Consider the following 20,326-nt stretch of genomic DNA (forward strand, 5'->3'; position numbering starts at 1 on the left):
AATAGCAAATATTTAGTTTTATTCTTTATTTACGTTTTCAAATGCATATTAAATAATTGGTTAAGATAACAAAATTACATTCTATAAAGCATATAAAAGCACTGGATACATCTATACACTGTTGAAAACGTCACAACACAAAATCATTGCTATGATTTCCCCTGACCAACAAAAGTGCCCTTGAGAACAATAAATCTCCCTCTGTAAAATATACATTTTCTCTTTTGGTGATTCTACAAAAGAGGCATTCATTGACATTTAATTGAACTGTTCCTTTATTCCTTTTCATTAATTAAAACTCTTATCTCTTTTAATGATAAATGGTACATTGTGGCATCCAAAACAGTATTAAAATGCATTTGCGTCAAACAGGTTAACATTAAATAAAAGGCAGCACCTTCTAAGATCAGCCTCTGTCATAAAGCTTTCCTCAGCGAGAAAGTTAATATATAGTTTTTTGTTTTTCCTCTCTCTCTCTCTCCTAAATTTAGCAACTGTTATTCAATTCAGTAGTTTTTTTCTTGATTAGGAAATCTATAGGTATAAGCTGTTTAGGGAACACTCACATGGAAGGGACTTCCTGGTACACTTTCATCCCCCCATTTGACAATAACAACATAGTTTCCTTTCTCCTTCACTGTGTAGGTTACATTGTAAAGCTTGTTTCCCATGTGTTTAACAGCCACATCTTCACATGGAGTTCTGGGACCATGGACGCCAACCATTAGCATGTTTGTTCCTTAAATGGAAAAAAAAAACCCGAAATAAATATCCTGTATAACTGTATTTTGTTGGTGCTAAACCATTATCGGCTTTATTTTTGTTTTATTTTACCTGCTTTACTACAGTCGACGGAAAAGGTGTTCTTCTGACCCACGAAGGCTTTGGAGAGGCCGGCACCATGACATACAACCATACTGGCATCTGAGGTCGACTTGGAGCTGGACAGAGAGCTGAAAGCTCCTGCCATCTTTGAGGTTTTGGTAACCGTCTCCACAACGACTGATGAAGTTTCATGTAGACTGTGGCCTCCAGACAGACGCATACCTACAGCAAAAGACAGACGTTTTAAAATCCACGGCCACAACTCTTGCAATTGCACTAATATTACATACCTGAAAAAATTACACTGGAAGTCTGATGATTTAGTTAAGGCAAAATTATTCCTGGTTCAATTTACAGGATTTGGGGTATAATATTGATAACCAACAAACAAAAAAGTCAAGGGACATTCCTTTACATTGAAGAAGAAAGTTTAATCAACTGGTGTTCATCTTACCTGTAACCTTTGCTTTGAAGGGACTGCCAACAATATGCTGTGGCCCACCATATTTGATGCATATAAGGTAGTTTCCTGGTGCCATAGGCGTATAAGAGACTTTGTAACCTTCTAGACACTCAGCGCAGTCCATTTTGACCTTTGAGGGACCGTCAATAGTAACAGATAAGGCACCTGAACCAGCCTTGCATGTGTTTACGACAAACTCAGAGGGGGCCCCTACAGAAAGGTAGGAACACAAGATTACATTTGGATCAGCTAGTAATGTAGAACTGACTGAGCATGAAAACTTTATACTAAAGCAACTTTATACTAAATACTGGACCAGTACCTGTGCGTCCACCCTCAAGTCCTGGACCGAAGGCAGTCACCATTCCTGGATCTCCAACACTTTCTGCTTCTCCGACGCGTACTTTGAATGGGCTTCCTGGTATATGGCTTCCATTGAACTTCACATCAATGGAATGAACACCATTCTCACGTGGAATGAAGCGAATTGCATTCTTGTCTATGAAAAGGAGGGAATCGTGATGTTAGAACAATTAAGTGCTGCCTATTCAATGAAAGTTAAGTTGAATGCATGACAGCAGTTCTTAAAACAAAAAATCAACAGGTCTACAACTTACCGCTATCCAGTTCAGTCACATAACACTCCTCTACTACACCAGAGGGGGCGTGAACTTTTGCATCAATGACACCTCTCGCCCCATTCCTCTGAACCGCAAATGAGGCTTCCTGATTAATCTTCAAATCCTTCTCCTGCACATGAAAAGAGGAATGAAAGTTTGACTTCCCACTCAAATGCACAGCAATACATTCATGCACAGACAGAGAGACAGACAGATAGGTAGATAAATAGATAGAACACTTAATCCCTGCTCAACAAAGTAATAGCATGGCCCTGGATGGAGTCCAATTACAGCTCATGGACAAAGATAACTCAGTCATGACTCAAAGAGCAAAAAGAGTTGTTCTGGCAAGATTGTATTTTACTGTTGCTGTAGTTACTACCATCATTTGTTATATGTGACTCTGGACCACAAAACCAGTCATAAGGTTCAATCTATTGAAATTAATAATAAGCTTTCCATTGATGTATGGTTTGTTTGAATAGGACAATATTTTGCTGAGATACAACTATTTGAAAATCTGGAATCTGAGGGTGCAAAAAAAGTTGTCCAAATGAAGTTCTTAGCAAAGCATATTACTAACCATATATTTATGGTAGGAACATAGAACATGATCTTTACTTAATATCCTAATGATTTTTGGCATAAAAGAAAAATCTATAATTTTGACCCATACAATGTATCGATGGCTATTGCTACAAATATACCCCAGCGACTTAAGACTGCTTTTGTGCTCCAGGGTCACATTTGACCTAAGCATTCCTGTTTGTTCTGTAAGGCATAGAGCGGTTGTGCTTAGCTGTGGAGTTTATACCTGAAGACTTGTAACAGTAAGTCGACGTGCATCATCAGACAATGTAGCAACAGGAACAATGAAGGGGCTATCTGGGATATGCTCGTTATTGAACTTGATGGAAACTTCATAGTCACCTGAGAGAAGAAATGGAGAACGGGAGCGCAATGATTTCAACTGGATTTGCAAAATAAGTATAACTCAAATCATAGCAAGTTCTGTTGTAAACCTCACCTGGCTCCTGCACAATGTAAATAACACCACAGGATCCATCTTTTCTGTCTTCAAAGGAGATTTCAGCCTTACTTGGACCCTCGACAGCAATGGACAGACCGCCTGCTCCAGCCTCTCTTGTCCAAATGCTGAATTCAGCTATCACAGAGTAATGAAAAGAGAGATGCAGAAGATGAGAGGAAAATCTATGACAGTATTTATCATTACAAAAAATCAGAAGAAAACAAAACGTGTTTAAAACATACCAGGAACTTTTGCGACAGCTCTCTCTAGGCCTGTGCCTCCAGCCCGGACCTTGTGAGAGCCTCCTTCCCCAAGGGGCCCAACAGTGAACTGGAAGGGGCTTCCAGGGACATGCTCACCCCTGTATTTGACGTTGACTGTGTGAGAACCCATTTCAGAAGGTACGAAGCGGACTCTGTAAGTACTGTTCCCGCTATCAACAACCTCTGCATCGGCTACATTTCCACCAGGGCTGGTCACCTGTGCTGTCATTCCCTGAATCCCTGTGTCAGCTGGAAAAGGGAAAACCAATGAAGGTAACCAATAAAACAAAAGCTAGGGGTGTTTTAGGGAGGGAGGGAGCTTAATAATGGTTTATCCTTACCCTCTTGCCTTACTGCACCAAAGCTACCCAGTCGTTCTCTTCCCAGGAAGGACTCAAAAACATCTCTGAAAGGGTCACTGCCAAGCTGTGTACTCTCTTCTACGTGTACCTCCCGCTTAGTCTCACCTCCGTGGGTCTTGCTGATTTCTGTGCGTTCTGTACGTGTGTAAGTGTGGCTACTGCGTGTGAAGGTACGAGTTAAGCGCTCCTGTGCTGACAACATCTGAAACCAATTTCCTGTGTAGAAATGCATCGGGAAGATTTTCAGAAACTTTAGTTGTTTAAAAAGTGTTCAGACACCCTGGCTAACTCTGTAACAGTTCATTGTATTCCATTTAAATCCATTTTGAAAAAATCGTATATACTAACAATTGTTTTTACCTGGGATTTTGAGGTTTAGGTCACATGCACTGCCTACTGAGGCGACAGAGGCAGCTTGCCGTTTTCTTGTTATACTCTCCTTCATCCTTCCTTCTCCTGTTACCTTCACTGTAAAAGGGCTTCCTATGGAGTGGGACAAGCAAACAAATTGTTACAAATCTCTACTATTGTCAACTGCCGGTCTACATGAGTATATCGTTGTAAAGAAACACTGGAAAAGTAACCTGGTATGTGTTTGTCTGTAAACTTGATGTTGATGATATAGTTGCCTGGTTCAGTGGGGCAATATGTCACTTTACATGTTCCATCTTCCATATCCTCACAATTGATATCAACTTTACTTGGACCCTCGATTGACAATCCAAGTCCTCCATATCCTTTAAAACCAAGATGGTGTGAAAATCATTTTAATTAGGGGTATTGCATTAGGTTTCAATTTGAAATCAGTGTTGGGGGTAATGCATAGCAAGTAACACAAGTTACGTAAACAGATATGCATTATTATCTTTTAGTTTACATGAAAATATCTTTATGTATTTAATCTCATTTTATTAACCGATGTCTTTGCTGCTGACCTTTGATGATCCAGTTCAACCATACTAATAAGCATAAATGACTTTAGATAAACAGCGTTGAACTTTATTCTTTTGCATCCTATTCTTCATGCAATCCAGAATAGCAGCACAGCTGAAAGGTTTGTTTGGCTGCGCCCTCTACTGTACAGATGTGAATTTACATTTTCTGCTGCTGAGGCTTAGTCTTTCCACTTTTGGTGTGAAAGGACTTTTACATTTGCCAAAATATAACTTTGTTTTACATTAAAAACAAACAAGCATCCCCAGCCCAGATGAGGAAAAACTAACTTAATGAATTACTTTTCAATAAAAGTAACGCAATTAGTTACTTTTTAGCGAGTAACGCAATATTGTAGTGCATTACTTTTAAAAGTAACTTCCCCAACACTGTTTGAAATCATGTGTAAACAACTGTAAGTGCAAAAGAACTGCAACAACATACCAGCATTTCTAGTGTCCACAAAGAACTCGGCCACTTCAAAGGTATGTGCCTCAATGAGACCTTTACCAAAAGCCTTGACCCTGCTGGCCTCCCCAATTTCAGATGGCCCTACCATAATCTTAAAAGGGCTGTTGTTCACGTGTTTCCCACTCTTCCTCACACTGACCTCATGCTCCCCCACTTCCTTTGGGGTGAACGCGAGACCTGGTGAGGCAAGGAGAGCAGAGATTATTTAATGCAAATGTAGTATATGCAGAAAGCATTTTATAGCCTTTTAAGTGCTTACCAATGTGCTGGTTGGGCAATCTCTTCAGCAGGCACGGTTCATCCTTTCCTGATGGAGCTTTAATGCTAGCTGTCAGATAGCTCAGGTCTGTTTCTGTGATCTTCAGTGAGACATCTGCTGCCGTGCCAATGTTCATCTGAGACCTTCGGAGTGAATCGTCACCTACATGGACATGACACATTAACAGAGAGGATGGTAAGTCACCATACACAAGAGTTTAGCTATTTTTGCCAGGTCAGATCTTTAAAAACTCAAGCGCTTGTCATACCAGTGATCTTTGCTGTGAAGGGGCTGCCAGGAATATGACTGTTATCAAACTTGACGATGATGTTGTAATCGCCAGGTACAGTGGGCAAGTAGGACACAGTGCAGGTGCCATCTTTATTGTCCTTACAACTGATTTCTGCTTTAGACGGACCCTCTACAGCAAGAGACAAACCACCTGTGAAGGGCAAACAAAATGAACTAATTGTTACGGGGGGTTTTTATTTACATTTTTTGGTTTGTTTGTTTTGTTTTGTTTTGTTTTGTTTTATTTTTATTAAAATATTTACATTTAATTTGATGCAAAACAAAACCTTTATGTACCTTGTCCAGCATTCCTGGTAACAACAGTAAAAGTGGCTGGTTTATTGACTGTCCCATGGCACAGACCAGGTCCATAGGCTGTGACCATTCCACTGTTCATTACATCTACATAGAACTGCAAAGGACTTCCTGTGAACATAATTGCATTCAAGTCATGATTCTGTTACAAACTTGGTGCAATGTATCATTCCATTAAATTCAAATTACAGTGGTCTTAATATGTAAATTTGAACACTTAAGCCACATAAAAGTATTTCATGTCGTTAGCCATTAACAAGTGAAACTCTCTGCAAGTATTGTGCGTTTGCAGATGTCAATATTATCAAATAAAAGTTCTGTCATGACAACTCTCCTAGGCATAGGCATGGTAATGTACATGGCAATGTTAATGTGTTTGGACTTGGCGGAATAGATCTGCTATGCTGCTGCTGCTGCGACAGAGCGAGTACCGAGACTTGCTACTGCCAACACATCCACAACATGCTGCTGTGAGCATGTAGGAAATACTGCTGCTGCACATATAACATATATGAAATAACCCCCATATAGCATACGTGAATACCCCATAGCAGATCTATACAGGTGGAGCTGGGGAGGTGGATGGTTTCTGAAGCGCGCTGCAACTGCTACAGCAAGCACTAGCCAAGTATTTGAATTTTGAGCAGCGAGTTCATTGGCTGCTGATAAAAAATAATGATGTCACTATGTCAGATTGAGTTTGACCTGTCGGACTACGCTATCTAGAGTATCATGCCAGAAATTTGTATTTATATATTTTAACTATGGATTGTGTGTCCAAATCCTTTTTTGGGCCATTTCGCACATAATTCCAAAATGGAGTCCAACCTGGGATGTGGTTGCCATCATACTTTATATCCATTTCATGCAGGCCTCTCTCTGTAGGCTGAAATTGCACAGTGACTGTTCCATCTTTGTTGTCCCTGATGAAAGGACGAGCTGTTTTACCAGAAGGCATACGCACTTCCCCTGCAAATAAAACAAACATGGTGCACTTCAGAAAACAGTACATAAGAGGAGTGACATTTTCTGCTCTAAATGAATATGATTAAAGATGTTACCTCTGAGCTCTCCTTGCTGGACAGTGAATGGGATAACTAAGTTCAGCGGCTGAAACATGGGCTTTTTGTCATCTCTTGGTACGACAGGTTGATCTGTAGCCTGAGATAACATAAGAAAGGCAATCAACAAACCACAATGTTTCAAACCGTGTGCTGTTGTCTTTCCACCACTTCAACACTGAATATTTTAACCATCTCATTCAAATCCCTTTCTGTTGTAATGTCCCTGGTATCAGTATCAGTAGCTCTATCTATCATGGCATTATCATGGCAGTGATACACAGTCCGACACACCTGTTCAGTAATATCACTCACCATGACTTGAAAAGGACTTTTAGGAATGTGTTGCCCTCCAAAGCGGATTGTGATGACATATTTTCCCGGCTCGGGTGCAGTATAATATATGTCGAAGGTGCCATCTGGATTTTCTGTAACATCCATATCCAGCTCCATGCCATTAGGGGTCAGAACCGTACATGTCACCTTCCCTTTTCCAGCAGCTTTGGCATCCACAGTGATGAATGTCTCTTCTGCAAACTTAATATTGGGCCCAAGGCTTTCTGCTCAAATAAAAACATTGTTAAAACCAAATAATTAAACCTTGGAAACGTATTACTTGGTGTAATGGTAGAACATTTATAATGGCAGAAAATATTCCACCATTATACAATAATTCATTAAACTATCTTAAATTAATTTCCTGATTTCTTACCAACACCATGTCCTCCAATAGACACTGAAAATAAAAAGCAAGCAAACAAATTTTAGTAAAACCAGAGTTGCGAAAAGAAATCACGAAACTTTGAAAGCACCAAAATGGAAAAAATACCTGTGAGCAGGCACTTGCTGGCATCACCAGTGGGAAAGGCTTGGACATTGTAAGGTGAGTATGGGATGTTATCTCCACCGTACTTAATGGTTATGGTGTAGCGGCCAGTCATGTCTGGCACATAAGATACAGTGTAGGTTCCATCTCTGTTGTCTTGAATGCTGGCTTTTTTTGGCTTTCCCTCTGGATCCTAAATGCAACACAACGTTTAAATGTGCCGCTTTGGTAGTATATGCCTTGTTTTTAGGTTTTCGATATAAGAAGAGAGGCTTACAAGGATTTGAACTGTCAGAAGGCCTTTTCCTGCATCACGAGCATCAATGGTAAACTCCACCGGAAGACTGGCAGCCACTCCTTTAGTGTCCAGACCGGGTCCGCTAGCACGCACCTTACTGGCATCATGTGTGGGGGCTGAATTGACTTTGAATGGACTGTTAACAACCACAAAGTGAAAGAGACATGAAATGATTGTTTTTATTACTGTCATGAGGTGACAATTAAATACAGTCTAAAATGCATGACTTTATGATCTTACCTGTTAGGTACTTCTTGGTTGGCGTATTTGACAGACACAGTGTGTGGCCCCTCTTGTGCAGGGGTGTAGCTGACAGTATGTGTTCCATCCCGGTTGTTTTTAACAACTACAGGCTCCAGGGTTCCTGTAAGACGAACATGTTCAAGATTTCAAAGGGAAAGATCATTGGTCAGGGGTAAGTATTGAGCATAAAGATTTCTACAGTAAATCTCCAGTACAATTTATTTAGTGTGTTAGGCACAGAGTATATTCATGGTGGACTGGAGGGGTTTATGTTATGTACCTTTTGGTCCGTACAACTGCACCTGTAGAGGAGCAGCTCCTGCTTTGCTGCTGTCCACAGTGAAGGTTTGTGGAACATGTGCGGTAACTCTGTTAGCGAGTCCAGGACCTGAGCACTTCACCTTACTGACATCCACCACATCCTTAACCTGCACCCGGAATGGACTGCCTGAGAACAGCAGAAGAAGAACACAGCTCTAAACACAAATAAAATAAAGCAGTAGTAATAAAGCAGCTATAGAACTATGCAATTACTAACTATATAAGATAATCCAGTAATATTCTATAGGTAGTTGATATATATATATATATATATATATATATATATAGGTATTTAGATATTTTACCTGGAATAGGCTGGCCTCCATAATTGATATTAATATCATAGTCTCCAGCAGTGAAAGGCATGTATTCAACACTGCAACTACCGTCTTTGTTGTCCTTACAGAACATTTTGGCTTCTGATGCTCCTTCAATGGTCAAGCCCAAACCACCAGTCCCAGCACCCCTTAAAATCATAAGCATGGATGTACAATGAGACATAAATAACTCAAATATAATCCATATTTAAAGCAAATATGAGTTTCGCTTCAGGCACCAATGATTATATATGCATACAATATAGACCCCATACCTTGTCTCCACTGTGAAGCAGTTGGGTTTGTTAACTAGCCCACCTTCCAGGCCTGGACCATAGGCTCGAACACGTGTTGGGTCACAACCTTCGACAACTGACACCTTAAAGGGGCTCTTAGGAACAGCAACATCATCATAAAAGACCTCGATCATGTGCAAACCTACACAAAGCAAAGAATTACTTTAATTTGAAGAATTCTGGTTTATGTCAATCCGACTTCATAGCATATAGCTGTGTTAAACATGTTTTTCTATAGTCATAGTATAGTTAATATTCAGAGTTTTATAGCATATAGCTTTTGCTATCTGCTCTGTTTTAACTGTGAACTGCAGCTGTCGCTGGTATTAATACAAGCTGTATTTCTGTACAGCTGTGTGGTGGGCCCTAGACAGGCACACAACTATTTAATGTTCTCTTTTTACAATGTGTTTCCTATTTATAAACTCTCCCTGCATCTGTCATATGCTCTCATTCAGTTCCCCTGCTAAGTACTGAAAGCTTCTAAAAACACGTCATGGTCTGTTTTTATATATACCCGATCCCAGATTTATTATATACATACATGCATGCATTTCTGATAGGATTCCTTCACCATCTACTACATATCTAATGTGAAAACCTATAAAATAATTGATTGCGCTTTAGTTTGGGGACCAGTTCTCACTATTAACTGTGACCTTTGCCTCAATAAACTCTTAATTTGCTGCTTATTAATAGTTAATAAGGCAATTGTTAAGTTTAGGTATCGGGTAAGATTAAGGGATCTAAAATATGGTCAAGAGTAAAATAGTCAAGTTCAATATGGTGCAGAATAAGCCATTAATATGTGCTTTATAAGTAACTAATAAACAGCCAATATGCTGGTAATATGAATGCTAATAAGCAACTAGTCAATAGTGAGAATTGGTCCCTAAACTGAAGTGTTACCAAATAATTCAAACACTTTTTTGAAGGCCTTCACTTTTTTCCCTTAAACTCATTTGTTCAGTGTTTCCATGACATACCATCCTCAAAAGCAGTGTATTCCACTCTGTATGTGCCGTCGCCCTTATCAGTGATATATGCATCTGTGTTTGCGCCTGATGGATTGATGATGCGAATCTTAACATGATTTCCTCCTTTGGTCTTAGTCTGGGCCCGGACATCCACAATGAAGTGTGTGGTCACCTCCTTAAGGACCCCTTGAGTGACAGAAAAACAGGACAATAAGGTATAACTGATAAAGGTAATGACAGAAAGCTGTCATTAAGGTTTTTAAATACTACCTCTGGGTTCAACTCCTGGTCCGTACACTTTAATCCCACTTGTGTCCACAGATGGCTCCACCTGAACACGTATGGGGCTCTTGGGGACCTGCTGGCCTCCATATTTAATGGTGACGGTGTGTATGCCATTAAAGAGAGGGGTGTAGGTGACAGAAAATGTTCCATCATTGTTCTTTTGAATACAAACTTCAGCTTGAGCCCCTGAATCTGACACAATCTCAATGGTGAGTTCAGCCTCCCCGGCTCTACTGCAGTCCACTGTGAAAGTGGCCACCTCACCAGCTTTAGCCCTCTCCAGTCCGGGTCCACTCACTATAACTTTGCCAGCATCCAGAGCTGGCTTGACAACAGCTTTAAAAGGAGAGCCAGGGATATGAGCTTCCCCATATAGGATGTTGATGTTGTAGTCACCAGCCTCTGTGGGCAGGTAGACAACAGAGCAGGCTCCATCACCGTTGTCTTGGCACTCAATCTTAGCCTCACATGGGCCTTCCAGTGTTAGACCCAAACCACCAGCACCAGCTCCTTTTGTGTCAATAGTGAACCGTGCAGGCTGACCCACAACACCACCCTTAAGTCCTGGTCCATGAGCACGAACCTAGTGGGAAATCCAGTAACATAAAATTATAGAGCTCATATAATATTGCAAAGAAACTAGAGATGCACCGATTGCAATTTTCTTAGACGATTCTGATTTCCAAATTTTTTGTAAGAATTTACCAAATTTAGAAGGGGAACTGAAGAAATTGTGATCCGATTTTCTTTCTAAGAACTATAATTGACAGCATATACTAATAAAAATCAAATAAATAAATATAAAAACATTACAATTCCCAAAATCTGTGCATCTCTAAAAGAAACCTATTATTCCCAATAAGCTCTCATCTTACCTTTGAGGGATCGGCAGGCATGAGTCCCTCTACAGCGAAGGGACTTCCTGGAACGGGGTTCCCATCATAGCTGATGTCCACCTTGTAAGGACCCTCTTCGGGTGGGATGTATTTCACACAGGTGGCCTCTTTGGTCTTGTCTGATTCCAACTTACAAGGTATTGTTCTACCAGAGGGTGAGGTTATGGTCACATTTACCTTACCCTGTCCACCTGCCCCTTTCGTGCTAACAATAAACTCCTGGTCCTTTCCAACTTCCACTTCTGCAACACAAATAGCAGTTTAGTAAGCATTGGAGCAGTATGCATTTATGGTTGATAGTTCAGGTTTAACTGTTGAGTTAAAGTGCTTACTTTCATTAAGGCCTTGAACTTTGACTTTGCCAAGATCGAGTGGAGGGGAGACTGTGATCACGAAAGGGCTTTTAGGAATGGGATCGCTGCCATGTGTGACCATGATAGACATCTCACCCTATTTTGCAGAAGATTAGGCATTTGGTGAGACGTAACATTTCCCATCGTAATAACATTCATGTTCAACGTAAAACCAAAATGGAATAGATGTTAGTGACCCCTGACCTGATGGAGAGCAGTGTACTTCACAGTGTAGGAGTAGTCGTGATTATCAATGATCTCAAAATCTTTAACAGCGTTTCCTTTGGCAGAAGTTTTGAACTGAACCTCTGGTTTAGCCTTTCCTGCTCCCTTCGTGAAGATGGTGAAATGGGTTGGAATATCGACTTGAACGCCTGTAAAACAGGGCAGTGTCAATTAAAACTCATTTCTCTGGGCCTTAAGGTGTTAATGTTGTTGCTTACACCCACCTGTCTTGTTCAGTCCAGGACCTTCAGCACTGACTTTGCCTGCATCATGAGAAGGATCCACCTTGACTTTGAATGGGCTACTGGGGATTTCCTGTGTTATGCAGAGAAGAGTTTGAGATGTTCACTTAGCCTTAGTGTACAACTGGTTTTTGGCAAGAAGCAAGAAGGCTGCTTTACCTGATCTGCAAAGAGCACCATGATGGTGTAACGGCCAGGGCCAGGGGGCGTGTATTTGACAGTGAAGGTGTCATTATCATTTTTAATGATGTCAAATTCGATATCTGCCTCTGCTGGACCCATCACACCTGGGGCACATTTGATCCCAATGCTGATATCACCTACGATATAGTCAGAATGGTTAGCAACATTTACACTCTTTTATGTGTCATATAAAGAGAAAATATAAACTCGTTTTGCAAACCTTGGCCGGCTTCACTGCAGTCAACAGTGAAGTAGGTGGGCTCATTCGCCTTCAGGCCAGTTTTCTCAACTCCAGGCCCAAAGACCTTCACTTTGTCAGGGTGACAGCCTTCACCAACAAGAACCTTTAAAAGACAGAGTTTTAAGCAATAATGTGCAAACAACAAGGGTAAATCTTGAACAATGACTCATCTAATGGTGTTGCTCCATCACAGCATAATACAAACTAAAATACTACACTGGAAATACTCACTCTAAAGGGACTCTTGGGTACATTGACCTCCCCCCAGGTAATTATGATGGTGTGCTTCACTGGTTTGGTAGGAACATACGTACAAACAAAAGTGCCTTCTCCCTTATCAGTAATCTGAATGTCAATCACACAGCCTTCAGCATCCTAGAAGAAAAGCCCAGCAGGTCACCATTTAGCCAGTTTGCAGAAACAAAATGATTCATTTTCAATGATTCATTGGTTTGATTAGTACACATGTTATGAGTCTTTGTCCTCTGTTACCCTGTAACACTGACTCTACTTACAGGACTGATGTTTAACTTAGCCTGCCATCATTTCCAAAGGCAAACATTGAGACTATTACACATGGACACACCTGAGCATAGATCTTCAGACTGCCTTTGCCAGCTTGTCGAGCGTCAACAGTGAATTGTGTTGATTTGTTGACAATAACTCCAGTGGGCTCCAAGCCTGGTCCGAATGCTTTGACCTGCACATGAGATCCTTCACATCAATAACACTGACATTGACAGCAAAAGTTAAGAAAATAAGAGGTGACTGTCTTTGAGCATAATTTCCATATGTTAATCACCTTCTCAGGGAAGACGTCATTAGCTGCTGGAAGTATATGGGCCATGAAGGGGCTGTCTTTGATATCTTCATCATCACAGATGACATGAACCGCATAATCTCCGGGTTCAGTGGGCCAGTAACGCACATCACAGGAACCGTCACCTTTATCATCACACTCTATCTTTGCTTGAGAGGGGCCCTCAATAGAAAACCCTATAAAGAAAGTGATAACATGTAAAAAAAAAAAATGTGTTGTATGCATACAAGAAAATCTTAATTGTGTTCTTCCTCATCTAGAATTACCTACCTAGAGATCCTACTTCTGTACCAATAGCCTCAACAACAAAGTCTGCTGACTTGCCAACCATTCCGGTCTTCAAGCCAGGACCCCAAGCCCGCACCTTCTGTGGTCCAGCTTCCTTGCTGACCTCCACTTCAAATGGGCTAAAATAAACACAATACATAAATACAGGGCTGGAAACTTTGGCATAAAAAGGTGAGTAAATTTGTATTACAATGGATGAACTAAGTTATCCTATTAGCTCCCACCTGCGTGGAATAGGTTGGCCTCCCCATGTGATGTTTACATTATATTTTCCAGTCTTAACAGGACAATAATCACACTTGTACATTCCATCACCAACATCTCGTACTTTCACAGGCACCTCTACTCCTCCTGAAAACATTCACATTCAGTCATCAGCATTTTCTAAACACAGTTTGCTCAGTTAAATGATGAGCAAACAAACTAAGAATTACACCCTTAAAAAACAGAAAATTTAAAAATGACTCACCAGGCCCTTTCACAGAGACCTTCAGTTCTCCAGTTCCTGCTCCTTTGGTAAAAACAGTGAAATCTGCCACCTCCTTTACCCGAACACCCTTAGGCTGCAGTCCCCGGCCAGTGGCACGGCAGGCATTTACATTGCTGGCTGATGGGGGAAAAAACATAGCAAACAGATTATAGAATGTCCAAAACTTCTCCAAATGCACAGACCGAAGCAGTGTTAGTAAGATCAAGCGAGGTGCTGTGCTTCTGATGAGTTGCTTTGATGACGAACTGGAAAACTGCAATGCTGCTTTGTTCAGATGTCACAGATCCTCATACACAGCAAGTCAAATATGATAAATGGAAATATGCAGTACACAGAACATCCATAAAATACAATATCAGCTTTATGATGCCAGATTATTGGTTATTGATTACTGGAAAGGTAATTTTATAAACATCCAAACCGACAATGTTACATCCAAGCCTAAAATACTTTGATCTATTACAACAAGATATATAAGAATATATTAAAAAACAGCTTTTTTTTACATGACACTCAGGCAAATATCCTGTGCTTCACGATTTCATAATTTAGTGTAGTGTTGTGTAGTCAGTCTTTGCCGCTCTGTGTTCCTCTAATACAAACACACTTACTAACTTTTGCCTCTTTCCTACCATGCCTCAAAGTAGGTGTTTTGATGCATGGTAGGAATCAAGCTGCTGCGAACAAGCCAGAAGCTAAGCTTAGATACTGTTGCCTGCTGTTGCCAAAGTCGAGCGGCAGCGCACCTTTCTTTGTAAGAGCGAGTACCTGCTTCGGAGCCCCAGAAGAAGGTTTAGGGTGTGCTACAAAATAAACAATTGTTTTTTGGGTTGTGGGGAGATTCTTTGTCTGTTTTTGATTGTTGCCCATGCACTGTTCCAATATGACTGACACATTTAAAGATATTTGAGGAATATCTCAATAAGACAGCAAGATATGTAAGAAAGGAAAGTTATCAGATGCTCACCCTCAGAGATTTGCACTTTAAAGGGGCTGTTGGGTATTGGCTGCCCAGCAAAGCTCACATGGATGGTGTGCGGCCCTTCTTGCAGAGGTTTGTAGGTGCAACGGAAGATGTTATCACCCTTGTTTTCCAGAAGAACTTCCACAGTGTTGTTTTTATTTTGAGGGTCAACAATGACCACACTAACATCTCCAGCCCCAGCGCCTGAAAATGGTGAGACAGGATCATGAGTTCACCTTCATATAGAAAAGGCTCTTCCAAAACAAGTCTGTGCATTCTGCTCACCTGCAGTGTAGATGTCAAAATAAGTAGGTTTATGGGCCACATTGCCCACTGGCTCCAGACCTGGACCTCGAGCCTGAACTTTTTTGGGATCACCCAGAGCCTTTGCCACGTTCACCATGAAGGGGCTCTTATCAATGTCCTGACCAGCAAAGAGTACTTTCACCTAAGAATAAATAAACAACCATGCCATTGGAAGCAAACCGGATTACATGCTAAAATGGACACTGAACCATGTTCTTGTACTAATGCTTACCTTATGGGGCCCCTCAACTTTGGGCACATAGGTGACAGAGAATGTTCTTTTCTTGTCATTGTTGGGGACAACTTTAGCCTAACAAAATTAAAATACGGATTCTAGTTTAAAATGTCATTTATGGTTTGTTTCACATTGATGCGATAATTACAGAACGTTAGAAAAGAACATCTGTCACGTCTCACCTCCTCAGTGTGACCCTCTGGGTCCTCTACATACACGATCACTTCTCCAAGTCCTGCCTCCAGTGTTTCCACAGTAAAAACAGCTGGCTTCAAAACCATGTTCCCCTGAGGCTCAATACCTGTTTTCATTAAAAAAAAATTAAAATACAGATAAAACTGTCATACACAATCTTTCAATACTCAGGATCTACCTATTGCATGCTTGACTGGATGCAAACAAAGTATCCAAAGTACCAAAATAAAGGCTAAATAACTGATATTTTAAAATGCAATCAACTTAATAATTTGTATGTGTAGCTCAAAAATGCTCAATGAGCTTGTGTTGACAGAGCACTTTTTGTGATGTTTTATGACAACTGCACTGGGTTTATGAGCCTGTAGTTTGCTCACCTGGTCCATAGGCCTTGGCCTTTTTGGGGTACAGCTGCCTTGGCTTGATAGGAGCTCCAGGCTTTAGTTTAGCTTTGGGAAACTGAGAGAGGTACGTCATCACTGAATGCTCATCCACATCTGGATCCACGATTTCCTCTGGAGCTATCACCTATAGATCAAAGATTTATTATAGCATTGCATGTATAGTGGTCCTTATTCAGTAATCATTGCTTTTAAGTTGCATGTGTATGTGCTCAGAAAACCACTACATTAAATTTCCATTGGAGAAGTAACTAGTGAACTAGTTGTAAGGCCCATTTATGATGAGAATCATAAACATTGCATAAACAGTGCATTTTCTTTTCACTGTCACGTCTGTTCTACCATCACAAGGTAGTGGCAATCTCTTCAGATAGCCTACTATATTTATCCACAGAGTGCTGAGGTTTGAGAGCAGCCTTCAACAAGTCAAGGACAGGATTTACTAGGAGCCAGACCCCTCCCACATCCCCTCAACAGTCAGCAGGGAATTCAGCACCAAGAATTTATGACACATACCCTACACCATGCGTGGCATCTCACACTTATCCCATGAAGATAATGGAGCAAGCAGCACTGTGTGTCAAATTGCTGGAACCACTAACATTTTACACAACTACCTTCCTTGTAGCTGAAGAAGAGTAAAAAATGTATTGGCTGAACATGCAGAGTTTGTGTTGATCACCTGAGGCACGCCAAGCCAGTCATCGGCCTGTTGCATGGCCTCACGAGCATTTGCAACGGGCTTGTTGGGGTCCCATGTTTGCCAGTCAGGGCACAGACCTACACAAAGAGTTAAAATTGTATGAGTGAATCATTTAAGTTCTTCTTTAAAGATTTAGGCCACAGAAAATACATAAAAAGTTAAATCAATTATGACATCAGGTCTCCCATAAACCTGGTCTGTTGCTTAGAAATTGTTTGTAAAATATGTCTAAAGAGACTTATAATGTAACCTGAATATACAATGATAACAGTTATGTTGTGATTTGCCAAAAGCCAGCAGCACCCTGTATGGTCATGACTGTCTCGCAGGGACTGTTTCATTTCAGCTACACCGAAGTAAACACTTTAGTTCATTACTCCTCTTTTCTCAGTAAGCCTCCATGTGAGCAAAGAGTTGCTCAGAAAATAGGTCATGATTTAGATGCAGTAAATATATGAAGCTCTCATTCTCTATTGTGTTGTATAATTTATCCATTCTTATAATACAGGCTTTACTTTTACTATTTTATTTTACTATTGCCATATTTATATTTGTTCTTGCTAATGGCAAAAATGGACTGAGCTCTCTAAAAGGAAAGTGAAAAAGAGGATATACATATCCTCAGATTTTTACTATTGAATTTATTACATAACTTACTGATCATACTGATTTTATACGGGCACTGGCACTATAAATTAAATTTATTAAATTAATAACCTTGTGTTCTTGCCCTTATGTCAGAAAATGTAAACACAAATGAACAGTGAAATATGGTTTAAGTAGTGAATCTAAAGTACCTTATAACCCAAAATCATGGTACAATCTTGAAAAAAAAAAAATAAAATTGTTGCATGTCCTCACCCAATCACAACTGCCCAAAGTCAAACCATACAAACTCGGTTTTCTCAGAATGTGAACTTACCAGGGGCACAGTTATCCACGAGGGCACCGAGGGCCTTGCCATCCCTCCAGTCCTTGTTAAAGTTGTTAATAGGCAGCTCCGGTACCTTGTTCTGAATCCAGCCCAGCAGCCTTTGTTTGGGAGTGAGTTTCTTAACCTCTTCATCGTCCTCATCATCCCACATGGGCATGGAGATGGAGTAATGGAGAATGAGTGTCCAGATGAGACCCAGAATCAGCTTCAGGTTCCCATCTACAATGGCTTTGCTGTCTGCACAGGTCCAAGACAATCAAAAGGAAACCGAGTGAGCAAATGGACTAACAGCTGGTATTAACATGGTACTTTTACAGTACACCATATATATATATATATATATTCAATGACAACCATATCCAAACAACATTGCACTTCAAAGAATATAAAAGTGCACAAAATAGTTATTTGAATTAATAGTAGTTCTGCAGTTCACTTTAGTGTCTCTGATATCCAGACGCAGGTTGTTTAAGGAGTCAGGTCTCCCCTAAACACCTTCACACCACTGGTTTACAGCGAGTGACTTTCTGTATAAGCAGCTCTAAACATCAATCACAATGAGGTAACTGCATTGCAATTTAATACACCAACAAGCTTATTATCGTATGTCTGGACAGATCTGATACAACCTTTCACCTTTACTCAGCAAACAAGCCGTAGCCCTTCAGAACTATTTTCCATTTCACTGACACATGGATGTCTAATGTGAGCTACTTGTACATGCTGCTGATATACTGCTCCCAGACTCTGAGGTAAAGCAGTGAGCATTTGATAAGGTTTGTGAGCAAGCTTGTGTGTTTGTGACAGAGTGGTTTGGCAGTCATGCTTACAGTGCAGATAACTTCACTTCTATTAATAAGCTATTAATAAACAATGAGTCATGAATAAATCAGAAGTAATGCATAAGATAACAATCAGAAGTAATTTGTAAGATGTTTTAATGTTAAATAGATTGGTTGTTGAAGTACTTTCAAAAAGTTTTTATTTTATACCTAAAAAAAACTGAACAGACTTAAAACGACTCGCACTTGGTCTGGTATAGCCTAAAATAATGCTCTTTTATTCAGTCATATTTATAATATTAGTGAATAAAATCAGTTAATATAAAGGTTTCAGATTTTTAGTCTACATTTGTTTATTATTGTCATTATTAGTATTATATTACTTATTATTCATCAGGTTTTTAGAGTCTACATTTAATTATTATTATTATTATTATTATTATTTGAATGCACAATAATTATCTCTTAATTGTTAGATCTGTTACTATAGCTATAATCAAATAACCTTTGTTAAAGTTATTAATGAAAGTTGTTGTAAAATATCACCGAAGTTAGGATGATCTTTGCAACTCTTCCTTCAAAGTTTGAATAAACGAAATCAAGATAATTCCTGTTTAAAGCGGATCTCACCTATCGACACTAGTTTGATTCGCTCGCGGTCCAGAAACTCCAGAGCCACCGACACGTTCTCCAGCTTCATTTGTCTGAAGTTTGGTCTGACATGATGCTTTTGTACATCTTCTTCTGACTGAGGACCTCCAGGAGCGAGACGAGCTTGAGCCCATCGCTCAGGTCTCTCTGGAGGTCAGTGAGGCTCTTATTGACGCATTTGAGATGCTCGTTGCACCACCTGGTGAAGGTGTTCTGCTGGATCTTCTTCCACGGCGCGTCCTCGGCCAGCTCTTTCTCTGTCGCTGGCATCTCCTCCTCTTCCTCTTCCCCGAAATCTGTGCCCTGGTAGTATTGTGGCGGCAGATCCTCTAAATGTGTGTAATTGCTCATGATGGACTCTTGCTTTTATACTTGCAATGCTGGAAACTCACAGCTCGTCACTTTCGCGGGAGGGTGCCAGAGGCGCGTTCGCTGTAAAGCAGATCAAACCCTGGATGGAGTTTGAGACAAACAGACAGGCTTTCGAGGATACTTGAGAAAAGTGGTCTTCTGTCGGGACGGTGATGGATTATCCGATTTACGGTTTACAAGGCGGTCAGTCCGCGTTTTTAATTCTCAGCTCCTTGACGAATGTAGTCGCGACTTCTTAATGGACACTTTGAGTTTGAAGAATATGACTTTTTGAAAAATGAAGATTTGCTGCTCCTCAGTTCGCAGGAGTGCGACTCTGTTTGAAATGAGGAGAGAGTGAATGAAGGGGGTTTAAATGCACCCGGGACCCCGGGGATTACATCACACTGATGTCATGCTGTATATACTGGAGTATGACGAACCGTTTTCTAATTCTGAAGGATAGATCTGATTGGTCGAAACGAACGAGACAGCCTGTGATTGGCCAATGGACACGCGCTTATTTCTGGACTGTCGGGGTCAGTGGGCATGTCCTCTCATTTGTAAACTGTGCGGTCACCGGCTCTGCATGACAAAGTCACGGCAAAAA

General features: G+C 40.5%; 1 protein-coding gene across 1 annotated transcript; it reads right to left on the reverse strand.

Annotated features, from left to right (window-relative positions):
- Positions 1 to 56: 56 nt before the first annotated feature.
- Positions 57 to 20,139, reverse strand: flnca (filamin C, gamma a (actin binding protein 280)). Its single transcript, XM_058767080.1, is given in 48 exon segments — positions 57 to 739; positions 835 to 1,047; positions 1,280 to 1,498; positions 1,611 to 1,787; positions 1,906 to 2,038; positions 2,723 to 2,838; positions 2,936 to 3,073; positions 3,181 to 3,450; positions 3,543 to 3,779; positions 3,924 to 4,046; positions 4,148 to 4,300; positions 4,941 to 5,144; positions 5,227 to 5,388; positions 5,495 to 5,668; positions 5,815 to 5,943; positions 6,661 to 6,801; positions 6,894 to 6,993; positions 7,209 to 7,453; positions 7,606 to 7,629; positions 7,723 to 7,912; positions 7,997 to 8,153; positions 8,258 to 8,381; positions 8,541 to 8,708; positions 8,887 to 9,047; positions 9,174 to 9,336; positions 10,181 to 10,357; positions 10,442 to 11,039; positions 11,332 to 11,594; positions 11,685 to 11,802; positions 11,910 to 12,079; positions 12,155 to 12,245; positions 12,332 to 12,492; positions 12,576 to 12,699; positions 12,828 to 12,971; positions 13,183 to 13,296; positions 13,399 to 13,592; positions 13,687 to 13,823; positions 13,929 to 14,055; positions 14,174 to 14,311; positions 15,162 to 15,362; positions 15,444 to 15,606; positions 15,697 to 15,774; positions 15,882 to 16,000; positions 16,272 to 16,422; positions 16,978 to 17,075; positions 17,921 to 18,169; positions 19,345 to 19,446; positions 19,449 to 20,139. Coding segments are annotated over 48 exon segments (8,094 nt in total). The 5' UTR covers positions 19,717 to 20,139; the 3' UTR covers positions 57 to 551.
- Between the last annotated feature and the right edge of the window lie 187 nt (positions 20,140 to 20,326).

Source organism: Onychostoma macrolepis, chromosome 25 (genome assembly GCF_012432095.1).
Source record: "Onychostoma macrolepis isolate SWU-2019 chromosome 25, ASM1243209v1, whole genome shotgun sequence".
NCBI lineage: Eukaryota > Metazoa > Chordata > Actinopteri > Cypriniformes > Cyprinidae > Onychostoma > Onychostoma macrolepis.